This window comes from Protomyctophum bolini (assembly GCF_963924005.1).
Source record: "Protomyctophum bolini genome assembly, chromosome: 15".
Taxonomy (NCBI): domain Eukaryota; kingdom Metazoa; phylum Chordata; class Actinopteri; order Myctophiformes; family Myctophidae; genus Protomyctophum; species Protomyctophum bolini.
The window spans coordinates 19,019,442-19,041,779 of NC_137876.1; the positions used below are offsets into that span (position 1 = coordinate 19,019,442).

General features: G+C 42.6%; 1 protein-coding gene across 2 annotated transcripts in view; it reads left to right on the top strand.

Moving 5' to 3' along the window:
* Positions 1 to 22,338, top strand: part of gabrb1 (gamma-aminobutyric acid type A receptor subunit beta1) — a gene marked incomplete at both ends in the record, with an annotated part of 103,844 nt that continues 81,506 nt past the window's right edge. Inside the window, 3 exons of one of the 2 annotated variants that reach the window (XM_080783861.1) lie at positions 1 to 83; positions 715 to 806; positions 1,678 to 1,745. In XM_080783861.1, coding sequence (XP_080639987.1) covers positions 1 to 83; positions 715 to 806; positions 1,678 to 1,745 — 243 coding nt within the window. Of the gene's footprint in view, positions 84 to 714; positions 807 to 1,677; positions 1,746 to 22,338 lie in introns of those variants that run through there. The other variant, XM_080783862.1, reaches the window with a different exon arrangement.

The window sequence follows — 22,338 nt, forward strand, 5'->3', positions numbered from 1 at the left end:
ATGTGGAGTCATGTGGACCGGGGGCGCTGGGGGGTGTGCTGGTGTGTGTGTCTGCTGGTTACCATGGTGTGCGGGGCGCAAAGGTGAGCTCTGCACACGCACGCACGCACGCACGCACGCCTTGTTTGATCAATGCATTATTGTCTCACCACACTAATTTCTTCAATACAATACAAGACAACAATATAATGATATAATCATTGTGCATGCGGCTTTGTGTATGCCGCGTGTACGTATATGTAAAAGCCATATGTGTATAAGCATATTGGTATATGATGATACATTAATGCACGTTTGTGTGTCCTTAATGCTATAGCACCAACAGTAACGTGTGTGTGTGTGTGACTGTGTGTGTGTGTGTGTGTGTGTGTGTGTGTGTGTGTGTGTGTGTGTGTGTGAGTGATACCTATGTACAGTATGTGTGGTGTCCTATATAGCACCAACAGCCAACATGTCATATATATATATGATAAATTAACATGTATATATGTGTGTCCTCCTATAGCGTCAACAAGCCCAGTAACATGTCATGTATATATATATGATACATTAACATGTGTGTCCTCCTATAGCGTCAACGAGCCCAGTAACATGTCATATATGTATATATATATGATACATTAACATGTGTGTCCTCCTATAGCGTCAACGAGCCCAGTAACATGTCATATATGTATATATATATGATACATTAACATGTGTGTCCTCCTATAGCGTCAACGAGCCCAGTAACATGTCGTATGTGAAGGCCACCGTGGACAAGCTGCTGAAGGGCTATGACATTCGTCTGAGGCCTGACTTTGGAGGTAAAAAAAACAAACAACACACGAGATAACCCCCCCCCCCCCCCTTTAGGCTGACCCCCATGTGAAAATGTCACATACCATGACCATTTCCACAATGATTTTTGTGCATGTTTGTGCATGGGGGGGGCCCTGGAACAAAATATCTTTTGAGATAAATGCATATCATTTTTAGAAAATGGCATGCTGTGATTTAGAAGACATTTTGTAGAATCGGCCTCGGGTCTTAATGGGTCACATCAGGCCAACCCCCCCCATGTATTGGGCATTTAAGCCCCAGACCACCATTTGATGAGATTTTGCCTCACAGACTCAAAACAAAAAGGATATTGTTGTTGTTATCGTTGGATAATATTTCGTCTGCTGTATTGATGTGGCAAACATATAGGAAAGAGAGGACAGGCCAGCGTTGATTAAAAAATAACAATTACTTTATATACATTCTCTAATGAATCATTACTTCATGCAGATGTTTAACAAAAAATATTAACTCTTGAGAAAGTAAAAAGTAATACTTTTGGTGTTTTAGGCATTATGTAATGCTGAAAAATCGTGAAATGTGGCGCAAATCTTTGAATATACATTCTTTCAGAGCACGTTTTTTAACTCAAATCTTTGCTTCTGGGGGGGGGTTCCTTAACTACATATTTTCAGATGGAGGTCCGCAGCCGAATAAATACATATCATTTTTGGGGTCCTTGACATGAAATATTGAGAACCACTATATAGAAACATGAGGTTTTTCAGAAAATTGATTCACATGATTCACGGGTCCATTTGGTTACCCCCATCCCCCCCCCCCCCCCTCCTAGTACAGGACCACTGGTTGACAACCCCAGGGTAAAAATATTTTTTTGCATTCTTCATTTCCAAGGTGCCCCTGTGGACGTGGGCATGAGCATCGACATCGCCAGCATCGACATGGTGTCAGAAGTCAACATGGTGAGTGACATGGAGTCCCCCCGGGCTCTGTACTAGTAGTGTGTGTGTTTTTATGTTTTCCGCTCTACGTTGAATATCTTGAAATATCTGAAAATATAGCCAGATATTGCTGTTTTTAGTCGTACCCTTAATGAGGCAATGATTTGGTCAACACAGGAGTCTCCGCCGGTCATCAAATTATTGGCTTATAGGAAATTATACGAATACGACAAAAATGAAAGAAATCTCCATGGATTCAAGGTTACATGGGGGTGTGCAATGGAAAGAAAATAAGTAAGTCACTACTTGGGTGAACTATCCCTCAAGGCACGTTGTAAGCTTGTAGATCGGCTTTTTTTCACAGCGAGCGCTTTCCAATACGGATGCTGTTTAAGTGGGGAAAAAGCTATACTAGTTGGGTATAACTGGAACAGTGCACAGGCCGGATAACACTAAATTAAACCCTTGATTTAAAAAATGCTTAAAAATGCTTCAAATGGCTACATCCAACCTGCATAACCATGCAGTCTTGGGGGCTAAACAAGAAGCTGAAGGAGTAAGACTTAGGTCTGATAATGATGTAACCATTCATGTTCAAGTAAATCATGGATACGTTACCATTTTCCAAAGCATACATTTACACCTTACTTGTTGTAAGAGCGGCTTTCGGAAATAACAACGCACATGCATCCGTATTCTGTAGGTTCTCAGGTTATTTATTAACAGCCCCGACTTTCGATTAAACGAAACAAAATGTACATGAAGGCTATATATATTCCGTTCATCCGTTTGTGTGCTATGTGCTATGTGTGGTTGAAATGTTTGTCCCTGCCGCTCTGGTTTGGTTTCTGATCACCTGGCGTCACCTGCCTCATCACAGAGTGACACCCATGAGTCAACGTAACGTCCTCACATTACCATAGCAATCAGAAGATCATCGTGTAAATAATAACAGCAATAGCAAGCAAAATAACTCACCATTTCATAATGTCCTTTCATATATAGGCATAATTCATAGAAAATAAATAATAATCATAAATTATAAAGCAAGTCTACAAATGGCTTCAACACTGTATTTAAATTATATTTTGTACATTTTCTAAGGGGGGGTGGGGGGGTGGGGCACACTATTTGGGGTGCCTACTGGACCTGTACATCCACTATAGTTTCAGTTATTTTATCCCTGAAAATCCTCATTAATTTTTATTTAACTCTGTGAGGGTTGATTGAAACTCGGTGAGTTGTGCAAATGGAACCTTTCTTTGGTTCCATTTGCACACTGTGTTGGAACAGATGATCCAAATCTAGTTTTCTTTAGCCTCCCTCCCTCCCTCCCTCCCCGTCCTTCCGTCCGTCCGTCTGTCCCCCTGTGCTTGGCTTGGTGCAGCGTTGCTGCTGCTGCTGCTGCCACTGCTAAGGGAAAGAAAGAGAGAGAGAGAGAGAGAGAGAGAGAGCGCTTGCTGAGATTTCAGCACCTCCTTCCTTGGTATTTTATTTTCAGCACCGTGGACAAATCTGCAACGTGTCAAAATCCGATCCTGTTATGCATCGACTACATGGCACGCACGCACGCACGCACGCACAGCATACGCACACACAGTAGCCCTGTGGTTGTCTCTGCTAAAGAGAGAGTGTGATTTAACGAGAGAGAGAGAGAGAGAGAGATAGAGAGAGAGCTGCACACTGTTTTTTGGGGTTTTTTTTTTGGTTCTTATGCCACTGTTTAGTGATTCTGTTCACGGCCGTGCATGGAGCTTCTGGGTGTCAGTGGTTGGGAGCTATATAGCCCCATATATGAACAGCAGTGCCGACACTGCCTGCTCGCCTGTGGGCTGATTCTGTGCTTTGATATACTAGTCCTCTTTTTTTTCTCCTTCCTTCCTTTCTTTCTTTCTTTCTTTCTTTCTCTCTTTTCTTTCTCTGCTTTTTTTTTGGTCCTCAATGCAGTAATTACATAACGCCGCTGTGTCTGTGTGTGTGTGTGTGTGTGTGTGTGTGTGTGTGTGTGTGTGTGTGTGACTCAACAAAGGACGCATCCCTGAATAAACCCACCAACCAGGCCGATGATCACTTTTAGTGAGGGTGAGGATAATGCCGCGTCGGCAGAAGGTTGCTTTAAAGGGGCTAATATACACGGTGAATCATCGATATTCTTTTGTCTGTTATTTTGTGTTGGGTTCTATCTTGCCATATATGGAACCCGATTATAGGCCTACAGTACAAACACGCGCGCGCGCGCGCGCGGTGTGTGTGTGTGTGTGTGTGTGTGTGTGTGTGTGTGTGTGGCCAAGCTGGGGCTTGGATAGTGTATACAGTAGTTTTGCTTTCATGCAGTCGCAGGAGGCATGTTGCTAGAGATCCCGACCGAGGACTTTCTTTTTTTCTTTTTTCAATGCCGATCTCGATGTTGGAGAGAACCGATGAATTCTCTTTTTTTCCCCTTTTTTCTTTTCTTACATTTCTCTGCATGGAAATGAATATACCAATAACATTTGGACCTATAATAAGGGCATGCCCACAATAGCATATATTATTGCCAATATACCGTGTCATGAAAAGATGTCAAATAATGGATGATGACATATCAGTATAGGCCTATAGGCTACGTGCCAAACTGATACAGGTGGCTGCATGAATATCGTTGCTCCCGGGCAGAAACGTACAAATGCCTTCTAAATCCTGACAGTTTTCTGGAAAAACCCGCTCTCAAACGTTTTCCCCCAAAAATATATATGGCCGCCGACCCCCATCTGAAAATATGTTGTTCCAGGGACCCCCCCCCCCCAGAAGCAAAGATTCTATAGTTAAATGCGTTCGCAATGAAAGAATATTATATTCAAAGATTTGCGTCACATTTTCCCCGATTTTCTAAAATAGCACACAGCTATTTTTCACAACAGCTAAAGAATAACATAATGCTTAAAACACAAAAAGGGGTTCCCGTCCTGCAGAACACCGAAGCAGCGGATTTGCAAGCGCGCCGCGAAGTCCCACACGTTTCAAGCTTTGCCGATATGCAACTTTTGCCGTATATTTAATCTTGTCATTTAATTTTGGACACGGTGTTGTATGAGGTTTCCAACATCCCGACAGACCTCACTTTGGGCCTTGAGCTGACGCTGTTATGACGTGTCGTTGTCTGTCCTATACAGTATGTCCAAAACGCACACTTTTCAGGAAATGGAAATGGTTCCAATTTGAATGAATGCATCCCTTGTGGTTATTGTTTGGTCACAAGCTCGTGTCGATGCTTGTCATCGGTTCAATGTTTGGCGGAAGTATAGCGGGGCTAGAGCTCGTATAGATCGGCAAATTTAGCTTCTTTTGCGCGACACTCCTGTATATGACGAAGTGGGGCATTAACCCATTCTGACCTGAGATCAGATTCATACGAGGTTTCCACTGGACACACACTGGTCTGATTAATCCATTCTGACCTGAGATCAGATTCTAGAAAAATTTCAGTCGTTCTTCGATTTTTCAAAAATAGCAGACCTACAAGCTCGTATCGCGCCACTCGGTGGCGCGATATGAGCTTGTAGATCTGCTATTTTTCAATAGCTAAAGCATAACATGATGCCAACACCAAAATGGGTGCCCGGTCAGAATGGGTTAATATTTACGAAGAGAAAAGTTGGAAAAATGGAGATGAGACGTTTCTTGCCCGACAGGCAGCGACGATCTGTATCATATTTCAGTGGCATGCTCCTCCTATATGCCAGAATGCAGGGACATCTGCAGTCAATCATAAACACCAGCAGCATATAAGTTTTGTGCCATAAAACGTAGTGCTTATAGAATGTGTTTGAATTCCATTATTCCAGGCACGCACGCACGCACAAACGCACGCACGCACGCACGCATGCACGCACGCACGCACGCACACACACACACACACACACACGCACGTGCACACACTGACAACTTGTTTCACCTAGTATGCAGAACGGTCATGATGGATTGGAGTCATTGCACATTAGTCTGCAACAGAATTCCTCATATTTCTCTGGAAGATGGAGTAATTTATTCTCTCTCTCTCTCTCTCTCTCTCTCTCTCTCTCTCTCTCGCTCGGCGGTAGTGTTTGGGGGAGAGCATGGCGAGCAGCTGTGTGAGTAGCGAGGCCAGTCCAATAGTCATATCATTGTACAATTTGGCTGGCTAACAAACCAGCCTTTGGCAAGAATTAGACTCTGAGAAGCACAGAAGAGAGAGAGAGAGAGAGGGAGAGAGGGAGAGAGAGAGAGAGAGAGAGGGAGAGAGGGAGAGAGAGAGAGAGAGGTGCGTGGATTACTGCTTGGGACTGCCCGGGTCAACGATGCCTCCAGGGCCCTACTGGGACCCAGGGGCCATGGCTGTCCCTGCATGCAGGGGCCCCCAGGGGCCTCCAGGGGCTTCCAGGGGATCAGGGGAGGGAGATGGAGGACAGATGTGTGAGCAGAGGTCACCTAATCGATGATCAGTCATGTGGCAATTATATCAATCTGTCGTCATCGTCCCGTCTCCCCCCCTCCCTCCCTCCTCCAGAGAGTGCACCTGCCCCATGCATGCAGCTACAGCAGTCGTTCCCAAACTTCTCTCATGTCAAGGACCCCCAAATTGTCACTAATGAGCCCGCGGACCCCCCCCATTTGAAGAGATATGCCAGGGACCCCCCCCCCCCCCCATAAGAGAAGATGTTTACGGCTCTGTGATTCTCAACCCGTTTAATTTCAAGAACCCTCAGTTTGACATGCAGCATTAGTCTAATGCCTAACCCTAACCTTTTAATGGCATTTATATATATCTCTGGGACCCCCGATTTATTTTGTAAAATCAATGTTGATTTACAGACCCATAGGGGTCCCCCTATGACCCCCTGGAACTCCCTCAAGGACCCCTGGCGGTTCCCGGACGACCACATTGGGAAGCACTGAGCTACAGCATGAGAATGATGTAATTCCACTGGGACGCAGATGGCTGTTTGCTGTTGGGGCAGAAACCTCTCCAATACGTGAACTTTGTATGCGTGTTTTCTTTTGTCGTTATAATTAACCATTTCCCCATCTTTCCAGGGTTTTCATGTACAATTAAATTCCCCAATCATACTGTAGATACGGAAATTGTATAGGCGCCAGAGACAGCACAGCAGCGAAACGTTACAGATACAGGGGATAGAAGGTACACATAATGTTAAAGGACCACTTCACCACTTTTCAACCTATCTTCATATAATAGGTCCTCACTAATAATCATGATAAAATGGCACAATCTTTTTCTACTCAGTCTGTGTCTTATAGGAGGGCTGTGGGCAGTTTAGAAACCGTCTTCCAGTGACATCATCATTAGGCAGATTATTTTTTAAACAAGATTTCTTTACAGAAATGTTTAGATTTTTAGTATCGTGAGAACGATGGCTTCCATTTTCGCATTGCTACTTCAGCCCTCCTATGAGACACAGACTGAGTAGAAAAAACATTGTGCCATTTTATCATGATTATTAGTGAGGACCTATTATATGAAGATGGGTTGAAGTGAAGTGGTGAAGTGACACGCAAAATAGGGCCCTAAAAGTGTATTTGTACTGGTCCACTTCTCTTCTGCTTTTTTTTTTGTGCTTTTTTTTACACTTTCAGGGTTAAGAAGGGCTATTCTCATGTCTCGTTGGGTTTCAGTGAATCATAAAAGTTTGAAGTCCGCAGTCAGTCCTGTTATTAGAACAAAGGTCTTCCATTATTGACACTCGTATAGCATTCATACATAAGTCATTTTCACACGACTTGCTGCATTAGCCTGAGAATAAATCTAGACGCTGTTGGTTTGCAGAGTGTGTGTGTGTGTGGAGTGCGGTGTGCTGTGTGAGCACAGGTTATGAATTGTTTATTGATTCTAAAACTATATTTCGTTTCAAGGACTTCAGGTGGTTTCAGGTGTTCGTTGTGTATACAGTATGGGGCCGTTGACCCTCATAACTCAGAGCGCTTCCACTCTCAGAGTTTATACATGAGGCTTGGGAAAAGTTCTGCTTTGAATGCTAAGTGGATCCTAATTATAGCCATCTGCATGTGGGACTCCCTCGAGGACCCCTGGGGGTCCCTGCCGGACCCCCGCTGAGCACCACTGGTTGGCTTCCTGCCTCAGTAATCTGTGTTTAAAACGTTGATTTAAAGGTTTTATTTGATTTTCCCCATTCTGGGGGACGGGAACCTCTTTTGGTGTGTTAAGCATTATGTTTATAATTTAGCTATTTAAAAACATTAGATCTACAAGCTCGTATAGCGCGCCACCGAGTGACGCGCTACGAGCTTGTGGGTCTGCTATATTGTTTTTTTTTAATCTTGAAAATGAAGCGCAAATCTTTGAATATATATTCTTGCAGAGTGAACGTTTTTTAACTAAAATCTTTGCTTCTGGGGGAGTCCCTGCATGGAACAACATATTTTACGATGGGGGTCTGGCGGCCAAATAGTAAATACATATCTTTTTTGGGGTCCTTGACATGAAACTGTTTGAGAACCACTGACATAGAAACATAGGGTTTTTTCAGAGAACTGTCAGGATTTACTGTAGAAGACATTTGTAGAATTGTCCTATCAGGAAAAAATAAATAAAAACAACGGTGTTAAAGGAAATGTCCAGACAACCAGTTTTCCTACCGTAATATGGTGACCATAATCCATTGATCAAGAAGTATAGCAAAATTAACAAACTGGGCGTTCCTCAGCGTTTTACCCGCACGGCCGCCGATCAAACGCTAAATCTCTTCTTAAATCTCTCCTTGAAATAGAATAGTGTTTGTCTCCCCGTCTCTTCAGCTATTTAGTAAACAGAAAATACATTTCCAATGTCCTTCAGACAGGAGAGCATATAACTAAGTGAAATTAGAAGTGATGATGAAGCAAAAGAAAGGATCGGACAAAATTCCCACGTGAAAATGTATTTTCTGTTGAGCTGGAGAGTTGGGGGGGGGGGGGGGGGAGACCATATTAACAAACATTTGATTATGTGAAAAGTAAATAGATAATGTGATCATTTAATTATATCATGTACAATATTTAGTAAATACCCTTTTTGCCATTTTCAAATATTATTTTTCACATAATCAAATGTTTCATGAATCACAAGAATCCCACTGCTATGTCCTATAATATTACATAGTTCTGTTGATTCAGCCATGCACTGCTGCACTAGATATGTTGGCTTGTGTATATCCATGGGGAGTTGGGGACATCTTGCTGATGTTTTTTGCTATATCACGTGTTTTCTGTGGGACAGGCTGTGAAGCTGAATATATCCCCTGTGGGACAATAAAGATGTTATTAGTATTTATATTTACAGTATATGGTTAATAACAAAAGCTGCTAGCATGGAAACTAGGACTATTGGTATACCAACGTGTGAATGTAAATTAATGGTAGTAAAGATTCTACAGAAATATAGTCACATAGGACACTTCAGTGTTGCGTTCACAAGGTTGAATTACCTGCTTTTTTTTTTTCTTCTTTTTTTTTGCTATTTTTTAGTTTTTTTGGCAAAAATATTAAATATTTGAATTTCCTTTTTTTATTTGACATAATATGGCACAAAACACCCATCATCAGCTGGGAGTCCCTGCCCCTGGCACAAAACACCCATCATCAGATAGGGGGCCGACACCGTGCTGCCAAATACAGTTTGGGCATCCTTGGTTTTCTTTTAGTTTTTATTTAATTAAACACATCTTTTTTTTTTGGAGGAGAGTGTGGAACAACATTACTATAACCTCTCTTAATTATAATCATCAAACGATGCACTATATAAACAAATACACAGATTTTATTCAACTCCAAGAAAGCGCTGTCAACTTCAATTAGTACCTAACCCGTTATGCATGTTGTGCCCATTAACACTAGCGTGTCTGAAGTAAAATCAGTAGCATATGTGCTTAAATTCATATTTAGAAAATGTTTCGGAATGCCTGAGATGATGGAATGGTGATGGATGATGATGGTCATGGAAAAGGGAACCTTCTGAAAGCTTCATGGGCAAAGATAATCCTCCTGTCTACATGTCGAAGTGTCCTTGGGCAAGACACTGAACCCCAAATTGCTCCCGATGTGCTGGTTGGTACCTTGCATGGCTTCCACCGCAATCGGTGTATGAATGTGTGTGTGAATGGGTGAATCTAATGCACAATCTATGTAAAGTGCCTTGGATAAAGGCGCTATATAAATGCACCATTTACCATTTACCATTTATAATCAACTTAAAAAACGGCGAACTGTGGGCACATATATGCATATACGTTCTGGGAATGTCCCAGAGTTAGGGTATTCTGGACTCTGTTAGCCAAGACATTATCAGAATTGTTCGAAATCGAGGTGTGCATGTCTTCCTCAGATATTGGTGCTAAATGATGATTCCACACTTTCCTGGAGTTACTTATGCAAAGAAACCTCATTGTGTCTACCTCCACACACTCTGTAAAAAAAGGAAAATATTATTTCTGAATGTATTAGGGTTGGTTGGAAATATCAATTGCGAGAGCTAATGGAGCAAAAAGGCAATCTATTGAGGCACTTACATATTATGCTATAGAAAAGGTCAAAGCACAATTATAATTTGTTATATTTTTGTATTTATTTTCAATTACATTGTTAAGTTTACCAGCCATGCAGCCTATTATGTTGTGAGATGTCGAGCTAACTGACGAAATGTCTTCCCTGTTGCAACGATAATTTGGAACCTTGTGGGGGGATGGGGGATTTGTAAAATGAAAATTTAATAAAAACTTGGTCACAAAAAAAACTTTTTTTGGGGGTCTCCCCTGACACGCATACTTTCCAGATGGGTGGTCCGCTATCTGTCAAATACATTTTGTCAACTACCTGGGAACCAGAAAAAATCAACTTTGAGGGCCCTTGAATTTCCATACAGAAATGTCCACAATACAAATCAATGGATCCCAGACGGTAACCGGCGGATACGAACAGGATTTTCCGGCTTAGACACACAACAGTCACACTGTGTTTGTGGAAAAGGAGCTACAGACACCTTTTACACAGTTTCTATCTGAAAGGCAGCAGACCATGCTGACTGTTGTGTTTTTCTGTCGAAATGACAAAAGTAGTCTCCGCATAGAGAACTGCGTGCGTGTGTGCGTGCATCTGTGCATGAGTGCATGCATACGTGTGTGCATGTGTGCGTGCATGAGGCTATCCCCATGAGATGGAGAGAGATGAGAGAGAGAGAGAGAGAGAGAGAGAGATGGGAGACGGGAGACACAGAGGCCTCAACCTGCACTTTGCTTTGGCAAAAAATACAACACAATATTCAACTGAAAAGCATCGATAGCATATCTCTCTCAACTTTTTCTTTTGTTGAAACTTCAGCTTTTCTTTGGTGTACTGTATGTGTGGGCGTGGGGAGGCTGCCGCATTTTGGTCTTATCACTTTTAAATGAATGTCCTGATCAAATCAGCCAAAACAAGAGAGAGAGATGATATGATTTGTTGCGAGTTCTGCTGATACATCCAATACAGCGTATTGAACGTATACTGTATTCAGTGTGTGTGTGTGCGCAAAATAGAAAATGCATTCTTCTGAGACTCTGGGAATAATGCTCTGTCTGTGTACACAGAGAAATGATGCGTCTTTACCACTTACGCCCAGTGGTGGAAACAAGTACTTCAGTAAATGTATCAATACTGCAATGTAGAAATACTCTGTTACACAAGCAAAAGTCTGGAATTAAAAATGTTCTTGAGTAAAAGTAAGCCTACAAAATAGTGGCATCATAATGTATACTTAAAGTCCAAATGTACAGACAGTCAGACAGTACTCATAATGCAGAATGTCCCATTTCAAATTAATAACCTTTTGACAATAGTATAGTCTCGCGTTACCAGACCGTTGCCTCTCGCAATTTCCAAATGCTTCCGCCATACAGTCTGGAGCAACGGAAGCTCTGATCATGAGTAAAATATATATTTAAAGCGGAAGTGAAACCTCCTTCCGACTTCCGTTTTGTCTTTACAGTCGCGCACATTTATCCTAATATAAATGGAAATCATCTAAGCATATATAGCTTGCTGGTTAGCACAAATGGAAATAAGAAAATAAGGTCTAAAGATATTTTAAAATATATTTGCGTGAACGGAAATGGCAGCTTACTTACTCGGATTTCGGGAGGTGTAGATCCAGACTATATACATGTATTATAGCAGTGGTTCCCAAAGTGGGGTCCGGGGACCCCCAGGGGTACCTGAGGGAGTTCCAGGGGGGACCCATCTATTTTGTTCATGTTCATAAAGTGCTAAAGTGTTTAAAGCAGTGGTTCCCAAACTTTTTCATGTCAAGGACCCCCAAATTGACACTACTTAGCCCGTGGACCCCCATTTGAAAAGATATGCCAGGGACCCCCATAAGAGAAGACGTACACATTTAGACGTCTACATTTAGACGTCCACATTTAGACGTCTGTATACATTTAGACGTCTACATTTAGACGTATACATCTAGACGTATACATTTAGACAGTGTCCCCCCGAGTGCCTCCCCAGTGTCCCCCCGAGTGCCTCCCCAATGCCTCCCCAGTGTGCCCCCGAGTGCCTTCCCAGTGCCTCCCCAGTGTGCCCCTGAGTGCCTCCCCAGTGCCTCCCCAGTGTCTCCCCAGTGCCTCCTCAGTGCCTGCCCAGTGTCCCCCAGTGTCCCCCAAGTGTCTCCAATAGCAATACAAGAGCAATAATACAAATTAATCTTAATGTATTAATCTTATTAATTAATTAATCAAATTAATTAATTAATCAAAATTGCGGCCTGTGCCCAGCACCATGCCAAAGCTTTTTCCTGCAGGAAACACTGCTTGTGGTTGTAAATATATTGTTATCCGTGTTGCGAGGATGAGGGGGTACCTGGAAAAATATCTACCCCCAAAGGGGTACCTGGTCCAAAAAAGTTTGGGAACACCTGTTATAGCATTCGGAGATTGTGGAATAGTTGTCTGGATACGTGAGACTAGACAATAGCAGATCTACAAGCTCACAATGTGTCACATTGTGACGCATTGTGAGCTTGTAGATCGGCTATACTGAAATGTATATAGGGCTGAAGTGGTTAAAGACTTAATGTATGTTTTGTAATGATAATCAAAATCTACAAAGTAACAATATTTGGATCTGAGATGTTGTGGAGTAGAAGTAAAAGTATTGAACAATGGAAATATTCTCAAGTAAAGTACAAATGCCTCAAAATCATCGAGAAAAAAACGGCGGAAGATTGGTTGGGCCACCTTTTTTTTTTAATCTATTTTTGTGTGTGTGCGAAGCTATGTTGAAAAGCCTTCATAGACTGCATCCTCACACCGTACTGGTGTGACTGACCAGGAGCCATAGAGTAGAAGAGTTACGACAACTCCGTTCACTTCATGGGGCCAGTCCAATGGCGGCTCTTCTACATAGACTTCTATTGGTGAAGTGCTATATAGGCGAAGAGTGACAATGTCCTCTGTCCTGGACCGGACGTTGGCAGAATGCACTGGACTCGGGCAACACTGACAGCCCAGCTTTAAAGGGACACTTCACCCTTTTTGCAAAAAAATATATGTTAATGACGTTTAGAAGCTTTATTAGATCACTTTACTGGGGGTATTTATGTGTGTAATATGTGGTTTTAGATATTTTAGATTGTAGCAGTGAGCCTGTTGTCTCTGATGTCATGGACACTGGTCTCACTACCTTCCTGGACTACAATTCCCATAATTATTTGTTGCACTGCTCCTTCTTGTGGATAGGGGGGGAGAGCTGTCTTACTGAGACAACATGTAGTCCAGGAAGGAAGTGAGCCCAGTGTCCATGACATCAGAGACAACAGGCTCACTGCTACAATCTAAAATATCTAAAACCACATATTACACACATAAAGACCCCCCAGGAAAGTGTTCTAAAGCTTCTAAACGTCATTGACATATGTTTTTTTGCAAAAAGGGTGAAGTGTCCCTTTAATGATTTTAAATCCTTTTATTTTAGATCGTTTTTAGTGATAGCACAACATAAACATCACAGAGACTTTATAGTTGTCACTGTACAATACTTTATTACAGTTGTCGTGTTTCACACATGCCTGGAATTGCTGATGTTAGCGCCGCCCTCGTTGAAAACAATGTATTTTAAACTCCAGCTTGTCACTGTCCTGCAGGCTGCGTGAACAGCGCTCGAGCGAGCGCTCAGTTTTCTGCCCCCCGAACTCGCGTAACTCTGTCTTACTCTATATGGCTCTGGTGTGACTGACGGCACCGGCATTTCTCTGGTGACAAATGACAACACTTGGCGTGTGACTGTGGGACGTTTGTGTCGTTTCGTATCGAGGAGCCGCGTCAATACCTGTTTACCCTGTCACCGCTCGCGCCGTCACTCACTTGTCATGTCACAAGCCGCCACAATACCACGAGAAAGCGCTCCCATTGCGTTTGACTTAAAAAGCATGTGTTGAGCTTTGACAACAAATTTTGATTATTCTTTTTGTTTCAGTCATGGTCTCTTGAATAGTTTTCTTTTCATTTTAGTTTTAGTCTTTATCCCATTCTGACCTGAGATCAGATTCATGCGAGGTTTCCACTGGACACACACTGGTCTGATTAACCCATTCTGACCTGAGATCAGATTTTAAAAATGTCACAGTCGTTCTTCGATTTTTCAAAAATAGCAGACCTACAAGCTCGTAGCGCGCCACTCGGTGGCGCGCTATGAGCTTGTAGATCTGCTATTTTTCAATAGCTAAAGCATGACATGATGCTAACACCAAAAAGGGTTCCCGTTCAGAATGGGTTATACAGCATCATTATGCTGGTGTGTTAGGGAGGGACTAGTGGAGAAGAGATCCAGTAGAACTCGTGTCATGAATGTTCAGGTTGCGCTCATGGTGTGGCCGTCTGAAAACCGAAGATCTACAAGCTCACAACATATTGTGAATGTTATGTACAGTAGATCTGCATGGGGTAGATCAACTGGAGATTTAGTCGACTAGAATCTTATGATATTTAGTCGACTATACAAAAACTCTAACTTTTAAGACGACTAGGCCTAAAATATGACAAAAAAACGTATTCAAGGGACTATATCTGAAACTAAATACCATACATTGGTTGTCTGCTTGTTTCTCTCACACAATCTGGCAACGCTGAGTGTGAGAGGTTGTAAGGGTGGATGTTGTCTTCGGTCCCCAGGCTATAAGAAAAACAAACAAAAAACCAATAAAAAGCAGAAAGACAACAAAGATGTAGGACTGTTGCATTAAGGCCATTCCACGCAGCCATGCAGCGTTCCACTTTTACTGTAAATAGTAGGTCAAGCTGCAGGGACCGTGTTCTTTTTCCCCCTCCAGTGGGCCTTAGAGTACCGAAGTCCTCACGGCACTGATCCTGCCTAGTGCCTACCCCCCTTGGGTCACGGTATCTGTATTGGAAAATACCATAACCAGTGGTCCCCGTGCTAAATGATAGAGTGTTGGTTAACCCATTTAGGCCTGACGTCGAAATAAATAAAAAGTTTTCTAAATCATGACAATTTTCTGAAAAACCTCATGTTTCTATATGAGTGGTTCTCAATATTTCATGTCAAGGACCCCAACAATTATATAATAGGCCACCGACCCCCATCTGAAAATATGTTGTTCCACGGACCTCCCTCCCAGAAGCGAAGATTTGAGTTAAAAACGTTCGCTCTGAAAGAATATATATTCAAAAATGTGCGCCACATTATCACGATAAAAAAAAGCAGGTCTACAAGCTTGTAGCGCTTGTAGATCTGCTATTTTTCAATAGCTAAAGTATAACATAATGCTTAAAACACCTAAAGGGGTTCCCGTTCCATGGGTTAACCAAATGAACCCTGATAGATCTTTGAATTATTAAAGTTTAATTATTGTTAAACACCTGCATTAGGCCTACTTGGTTTACAAGAGAAGTCTAGGCAACTAGAGCATCTACTGTCGAAGAATTGTTATTTGGATCGTTTTCCTGTTAACTCTCCTCTGGTGCCAAGTCTGCCAACATCAATACGGCATGGAATTGGGGAAAAAATCATATCCAACGATAATACAATAAAGTCTTGGGTCTGAGAGGCAAATGGCGGTCCATGAATCAAATGCCGAATAAATGATGGACCTTGATATGAAAAAGGGACCCCCTAGCACTCCCTCAAGGACCCCTGGGGGTCCCGGACCCCACTTTGGGAACCACTGCATTACAGGTCTGTAACTCCCGAGAGCGCATACGCCGTACGTTAATGTTGTACACTCTGTACAACGTTATAATGGCATTACAAGGACGCAAGTCTTGCCACAGACACGTAAATGCCTGTTTGGGAACGTGCTTGGATTTGGTAGACACAAAATGCATGCTGTATTATGTACAGTATATGTGTCACTCTGGCGGTGCACTGTACTCTGAGCTGAGGCCACAATGTGAAGATTACTTATACACACAAACAGGCACTCCACCTCAATGCATTATCAACGTTTTAAGTAGCCAACAAAATGTATATCTTGGCAGTCGTCTTATCGGCGCCCACTTCATATAGGTCACTGTTGGGACGCCATTATGTAAAACATGGACTCGAGGCAGACCGTTTCACATTTTATAAACATTGTTATTGACCATTTTATAGTGGAATGCAGGCATGGATTCAAATGGTAAATATTATACATCTCAGGGATGTCCCGATCACGCTTTTCCTTGTGCTCCCGATCCGATTACGATCATTTCACTTTGAGTATCTGCTATTACCGAGTATCTGCTTTTTCCCCTTCTATTTTTTTCATAGAACACTTAAATGCAATATGACAATAGTACAATATCCAAAATCACAGACAATATCCAGACTAATATCACGATATTAAGCTCAACTATAACAAATGATATCGATACTAGGGATGTCCCGTTCACGTTTATTTGCTCCCGATCTGATTCCGATAATTTGAACACTAATTCATTTTGTAATGAATCTGTCTAGGGGGAGGGGGGGGGTAGGGAGTCTTAGCAGATCTACAAGCTCACCGCAATGCGATGTGACCTCGTATATATGTCTTGCTATCCTCAAGACACGAGCCTATAGGTATAAATTGGGGTTGATTCTGATGTGATACGTTCCCGGGGCACCACTTTGAGAAGCCCTTGCTCCTACACAACAGAAGTGGGTTCTCCGGAGTGGGTTCTCTGGCCAGCATGGCCTCTGTTCCCCCGTCTGGCCTGCGAATAGTCTGGCGTTATACCAGACTGTTGCCTCCGCGATTTCCAAACACTTTATCATACAGTCTGGGCCAACGGAAGAGGTCTCATGAGTATTGAGATACAGCGGAAGTGGAGCCTCCTCGCCACTTCCGTTTCGTCTTTACAGTCGCGCACATTTATCCCAATATAAATAGAAAACATCTAAGCATATATAGCTTGTATAGCTTAACAGAAAAGGAAATAAATAAAATATATTTTCGTGAATGGGAATGGCAGCTTCCGTTGCTCAGCTCATGGGGGCTCACAGGTCCAGACTCTATATAGCATTCGGAGATATAGTTGTCTGGCTATACGCGAGACTAGCCTGCGAAGGGAGGAGGGCGTGCCTCCCTGTCTGCCTGGGAAGGGAAGGAGGGCGTGCCAGATTTGAAAGGGGCCGCGATTACTTTCACATTACTTCATGGAAGTGCATGGTACTTGCCAGTAATGTAAGGGGAGGGGGGCCTGCCAATGTATAATCTATCATACAGTAATGTAAGGGGAGGGGGCCTGCCAATGTATAATCTATCATACAGCTTTTCTGTAGTGCTGGACAAAGTACTCAACCCCAGTACTTAGTACTGTAGCATAGATACACCTGAGGGGCTAAGAAGTATACCCCTAAACACCTATATAGCAGTTTTTTGCATTTTGTTGTTGCGGAAAAAAAACGGAGATATTTTTTTTGCTTGCTTACCTTGCTCTCGTTTCCATAATATCGCTAAATAATCCATCGCGTTCATATTTTTAACGAGAGGCAGTTGAGAAGTCAGAAAGGAAGAGCTTAGTATATCCATCAGATCAAAACCACAGAGAGCGCCATAGATTAGCCCATTTTGGTGTTAGTATCATGTCGTGCTTTACCTATTGAAAAATAGCAGATCTACAAGCTCATAGCGCCCCACCGAGTGGCGCGCTACGAGCTTGTATAGGTCTTCTATTTTTGAAAAATCGAAGAGTAGATGTGTGTGTGTGACAGTTGGGTGTTTTGTAGTAGATGTGTGTGTGTGACAGTTGGGTTTGTTGTATAGTAGATGTGTGTGTGACAGTTGGGTGTGTTGTAGTAGATGTGTGTGTGACAGTTGGATGTGTTGCTGTAGACGTGCGTGAGAGTTGGATGTGTTGCTGTAGACGTGCGTGAGAGTTGGATGTGTTGCTGTAGACGTGCGTGAGAGTTGGATGTGTTGCTGTAGACGTGCGTGAGAGTTGGATGTGTTGCTGTAGACGTGCGTGAGAGTTGGATGTGTTGCTGTAGACGTGCGTGAGAGTTGGATGTGTTGCTGTAGACGTGCGTGAGAGTTGGATGTGTTGCTGTAGATGTGCGTGAGAGTTGGATGTGTTGCTGTAGACGTGCGTGAGAGTTGGATGTGTTGCTGTAGACGTGCGTGAGAGTTGAATGTGTTGCTGTAGACGTGTGTGAGAGTTGGATGTGTTGCTGTAGACGTGTGTGAGAGTTGGCACGGGCCACGTGCACATGTCAGACGAGGCTTTTAAAGGACTGCTGAGCAGGACCGCATGCTGCTCTGTTTGTTGACGCGAAGCAGCAGCAAAGAGCTGTTAACACCGAGCCCACCAGGAAATTGCTTTGACTGGTCATGTCACTCTCCATTTCCTCCGAGGTTTCCATGCCCATTTGAAAGCAACAGCCGTGCTTGTTTTATTATTTTTTTGTTTTTTGTTTTTTTTCCTCCCCCGGGGTTAGACTCTCGCAGCGTTCACACTCCACGCGCGGTGCGTGTGGAGCCAGGCACGTGTGGTGCGTGTGTGGCGTGTGTGGTGCGTGTGTGGTGCATGTGTGGTGCATGTGTGGTGCGTGTGTGGTGCGCGTGTGGCGTGTGTGGTGCGTGTGTGGTGCGTGTGTGGTGCGCCACAGTATCTTTACAGTAATACAGTAGACCACAGTATCTTTACAGTAATACTGTAGGCCAGTGTCTTCACAGTAATACTGTAGGCCACAGTATCTTTACAGTAATACAGTAGACCACAGTGTCTTTACAGTAATACTGTAGGCCACAGTGTCTTTACAGTAATACTGTAGACCACAGTGTCTTTACAGTAACACTGTAGACCACAGTGTCTTTACAGTAATACTGTAGGCCACAGTGTCTTTACAGTAATACTGTAGACCACAGTGTCTTTACAGTAACACTGTAGACCACAGTGTCTTTACAGTAATACTGTAGGCCACAGTGTCTTTACAGTAACACTGTAGACCACAGTGTCTTTACAGTAATACTGTAGGCCACAGTGTCTTTACAGTAATACTGTAGACCACAGTGTCTTTACAGTAACACTGTAGACCACAGTGTCTTTACAGTAATACAGTAGACCACAGTGTCTTTACAGTAACACTGTAGACCACAGTGTCTTTACAGTAATACAGTAGACCACAGTGTCTTTACATTAATACTGTAGGCCACAGTATCTCTACAGTAATACAGTAGACCACAGTGTCTTTGCAGTAACACTGTAGACCACAGTATCTTTACAGTAATACTGTAGACCACAGTATCTTTACAGTAATACTGTAGGCCACAGTATCTTTACAGTAATATTGTAGGCCACAGTGTCAGTACACTGTAGCCCACAGCAGTGTTTTCCACAAAGTGATTTGGCATATAGACTTGAGGCGAAAACAAAACAGATGGGACCAATTATAGAGCCCTGGGGCACTCATGTCAACAACGTATATAGGGTTGCGCAGTAAGTGGTTAAGTGTATGTATATTTAATGTGCTATAGGTCTCACAGAGGAATCATAATCAGGCTGCTTCCAGGCAAGGCTGCTGGAAGTCTAATCCATAAAAGCAACATGGAAGCACACATTTAACAACATATAGTGCCTTGTAAGAAATGCATGTAATGCAAGTAATCTCCCCACCGTGCAGTACCTGTGCTGCTATTGCCACCCTGTTTAATCCATGTAGACCAGATTCTACAAAATGTCTTCTAAATCATGACAGTTTTCTGGAAAACCTATATGTTTCTATGTCAGTGGTTCTCAAAGTCTTTCACGTCAAGGACCCCAAAAACTATATGTATTTGGCTGCCGACCCGCATCTGAAAATATGTATAGTTCCAGTAGTTAAAAAAAAAGTATTTTTGAACTCAAAAGTAGCAGATCTACAAGCTACGAGCTTGCTATTTTTCAATAGCTATAAAGTATAACATTACATAATGCTTAAAACAGCAAAAGGCGTTCTCGTCCTGAATGGTTGAAACAGCGCTGGCTATTGTGAGGCAGAACACGTTTGTTCTTTTCATTTAGACTTAGTGATAATTGTTGCCGCATAAACAACATTGCATGCATCGCCATACCATTCAACAATGTGCGTATATTATATGCCAACCTCTAATATGAGGGAATTATGTCAAATTGAATACAGTTGCAATTTGGTTTCATCTCTCTCAAGCAACAAAAACAAAAGGGGGGAAATACATTTCTTCCCTTTTTTTATTCAACTCAACTGAATTAATTTCACTAAATTCAATTAATTTCAGTTCAGTTGAGTTCAGATTTCCGCCTCTCCCTGCAGAGCAGACCTAACATCACACGCTGGCCCTCATTTATCAAACTAAAAAAAAAGAAAAAAAAAAATAGCATCCGCTGATCTCAACGCAACTGTCGACATTCATCAATCCTTCATCGCTGTGACGTGAGCGTCTACACCTCGGGCTGAAAGCCCATGCACGTCAGCCTATAATGTTTTACATGCACATGTGGTGCAGCAGACGCAGTCTGACAATCTGACACACACGCGTGTGTCCACTCCAAAACGATGTACGTATCATACTGTATCATATCATCATATCATGCTATCATATCATTATTATTATCATTACTATATTATATATATATATATATATATATATATATATACACTATAATAATTAACCAAATGTCTGAATGTCTGAATGTGTGTCACTGTAACTGCCCTATCTCCTCACTGCCTGCACCGATCGCTCCCACTTTTCACGCAGGCATTGACCATAATAATATGGAGGTCTTAACGAAGCCCGTTTTCCAATTGAACACATTATGAATTAATAATGCACTTATTAGTGAATAAAAAATACGAAAACGCACCCAGGGCGCAAATGTGAAAATGTGATATTTTGTAAAGGCGTACAATCCGTACATTGTGGCAAATGCCTAAAAATGTGTAGGATATTTAAAAAAAAATCACACACGTGTGAACTGAGTGGTGCAATTCCCCCCCCCCCCCCCCCCCTCTCTCTCTCTCTCTCTCTCTCTCTCTCGTTAGAGACACAGCACTACCCCTCTCTCTGTTTCTGGTGCCCCCTACTGCTATTAATAAGTCACATACTCGTGCTCATTCGGGTACACAAACGGGTACACAAACAGGTACACAAACAGGTACATACACGGACATTGCTGGTTGTAGGACCATTGAATTGAATTCCATTGAATTCCTTTCAATTACAAGCAACTGAAAGGAAAAACAATCTAACTGTAATTGCAATGTTATAAGTCAAAGTCACTCACCCATTAAATTAATAAGTGCTTTAACACTAACAGTCATTCCGCATTCAGAAGTAGACAATTGCAGATGTGCAGACTCCGTCATAGCACACACACTATATACGAGGCAAAGTATATATGTGAGTAAATGTACTTGTAGTTCCACTCCAGCACTGGTTGTGTTGATGGAAGTGCTTGTAGTACAATCTGTTACACGCTACTGGGCATGTTTGATGCTGCTGCTGCCGCTGTGTGTGTGACGTGTGTGTGTGCACGACGTGTGTGTGCGTGTGTGTGTGTGAGACGTGTGTGTGTATGCACAACGTGTGTGTGTGTGTGCGTGTGTGAGACGTGTGTGTGTGTGTGTGTGTGTGTGTGTGTGTATGCACAACGTGTGTGTGTGTGCGTGTGCGTGTGCGTGTGCGTGTGCATGTGTGTGTGAGATGTGCTGCCATGTGCTGAATTAGCCTTTTGCAGCCCCCCCCCCCCCCCCCACACACACACACAAAAAAAAAAAGTGGTCCGGTCAGGATCTATTTTGGGCCACACGTTAATATTATTTCCCCCCCATGTGATCTTCGACTCGATGATGTCACAGTGGTATATAGGCATGTTTTTGACCTCCTCTGAGACACTTACCAAAATGAGCATTCCACTATCAAGGACCACGGATGGTGCATTTTAGATGATGATTATTTCACTACATCACAAATGGACAGACGTTTCGGCTATCCATGCAGCCTTCATCACTAATTCATCTAAAATGCATTCTTGGTGTGTGGAACCCTTTACCTGTATGTTATAATGTTGATTTAAGCGGGTTGATTTAAGCGGAAATCAAGCCATCCAGCATCCTGGTGAATCATGCTCGCATAAAACCTTTGATTCTGTGAAAAAAAAATATAATTCAA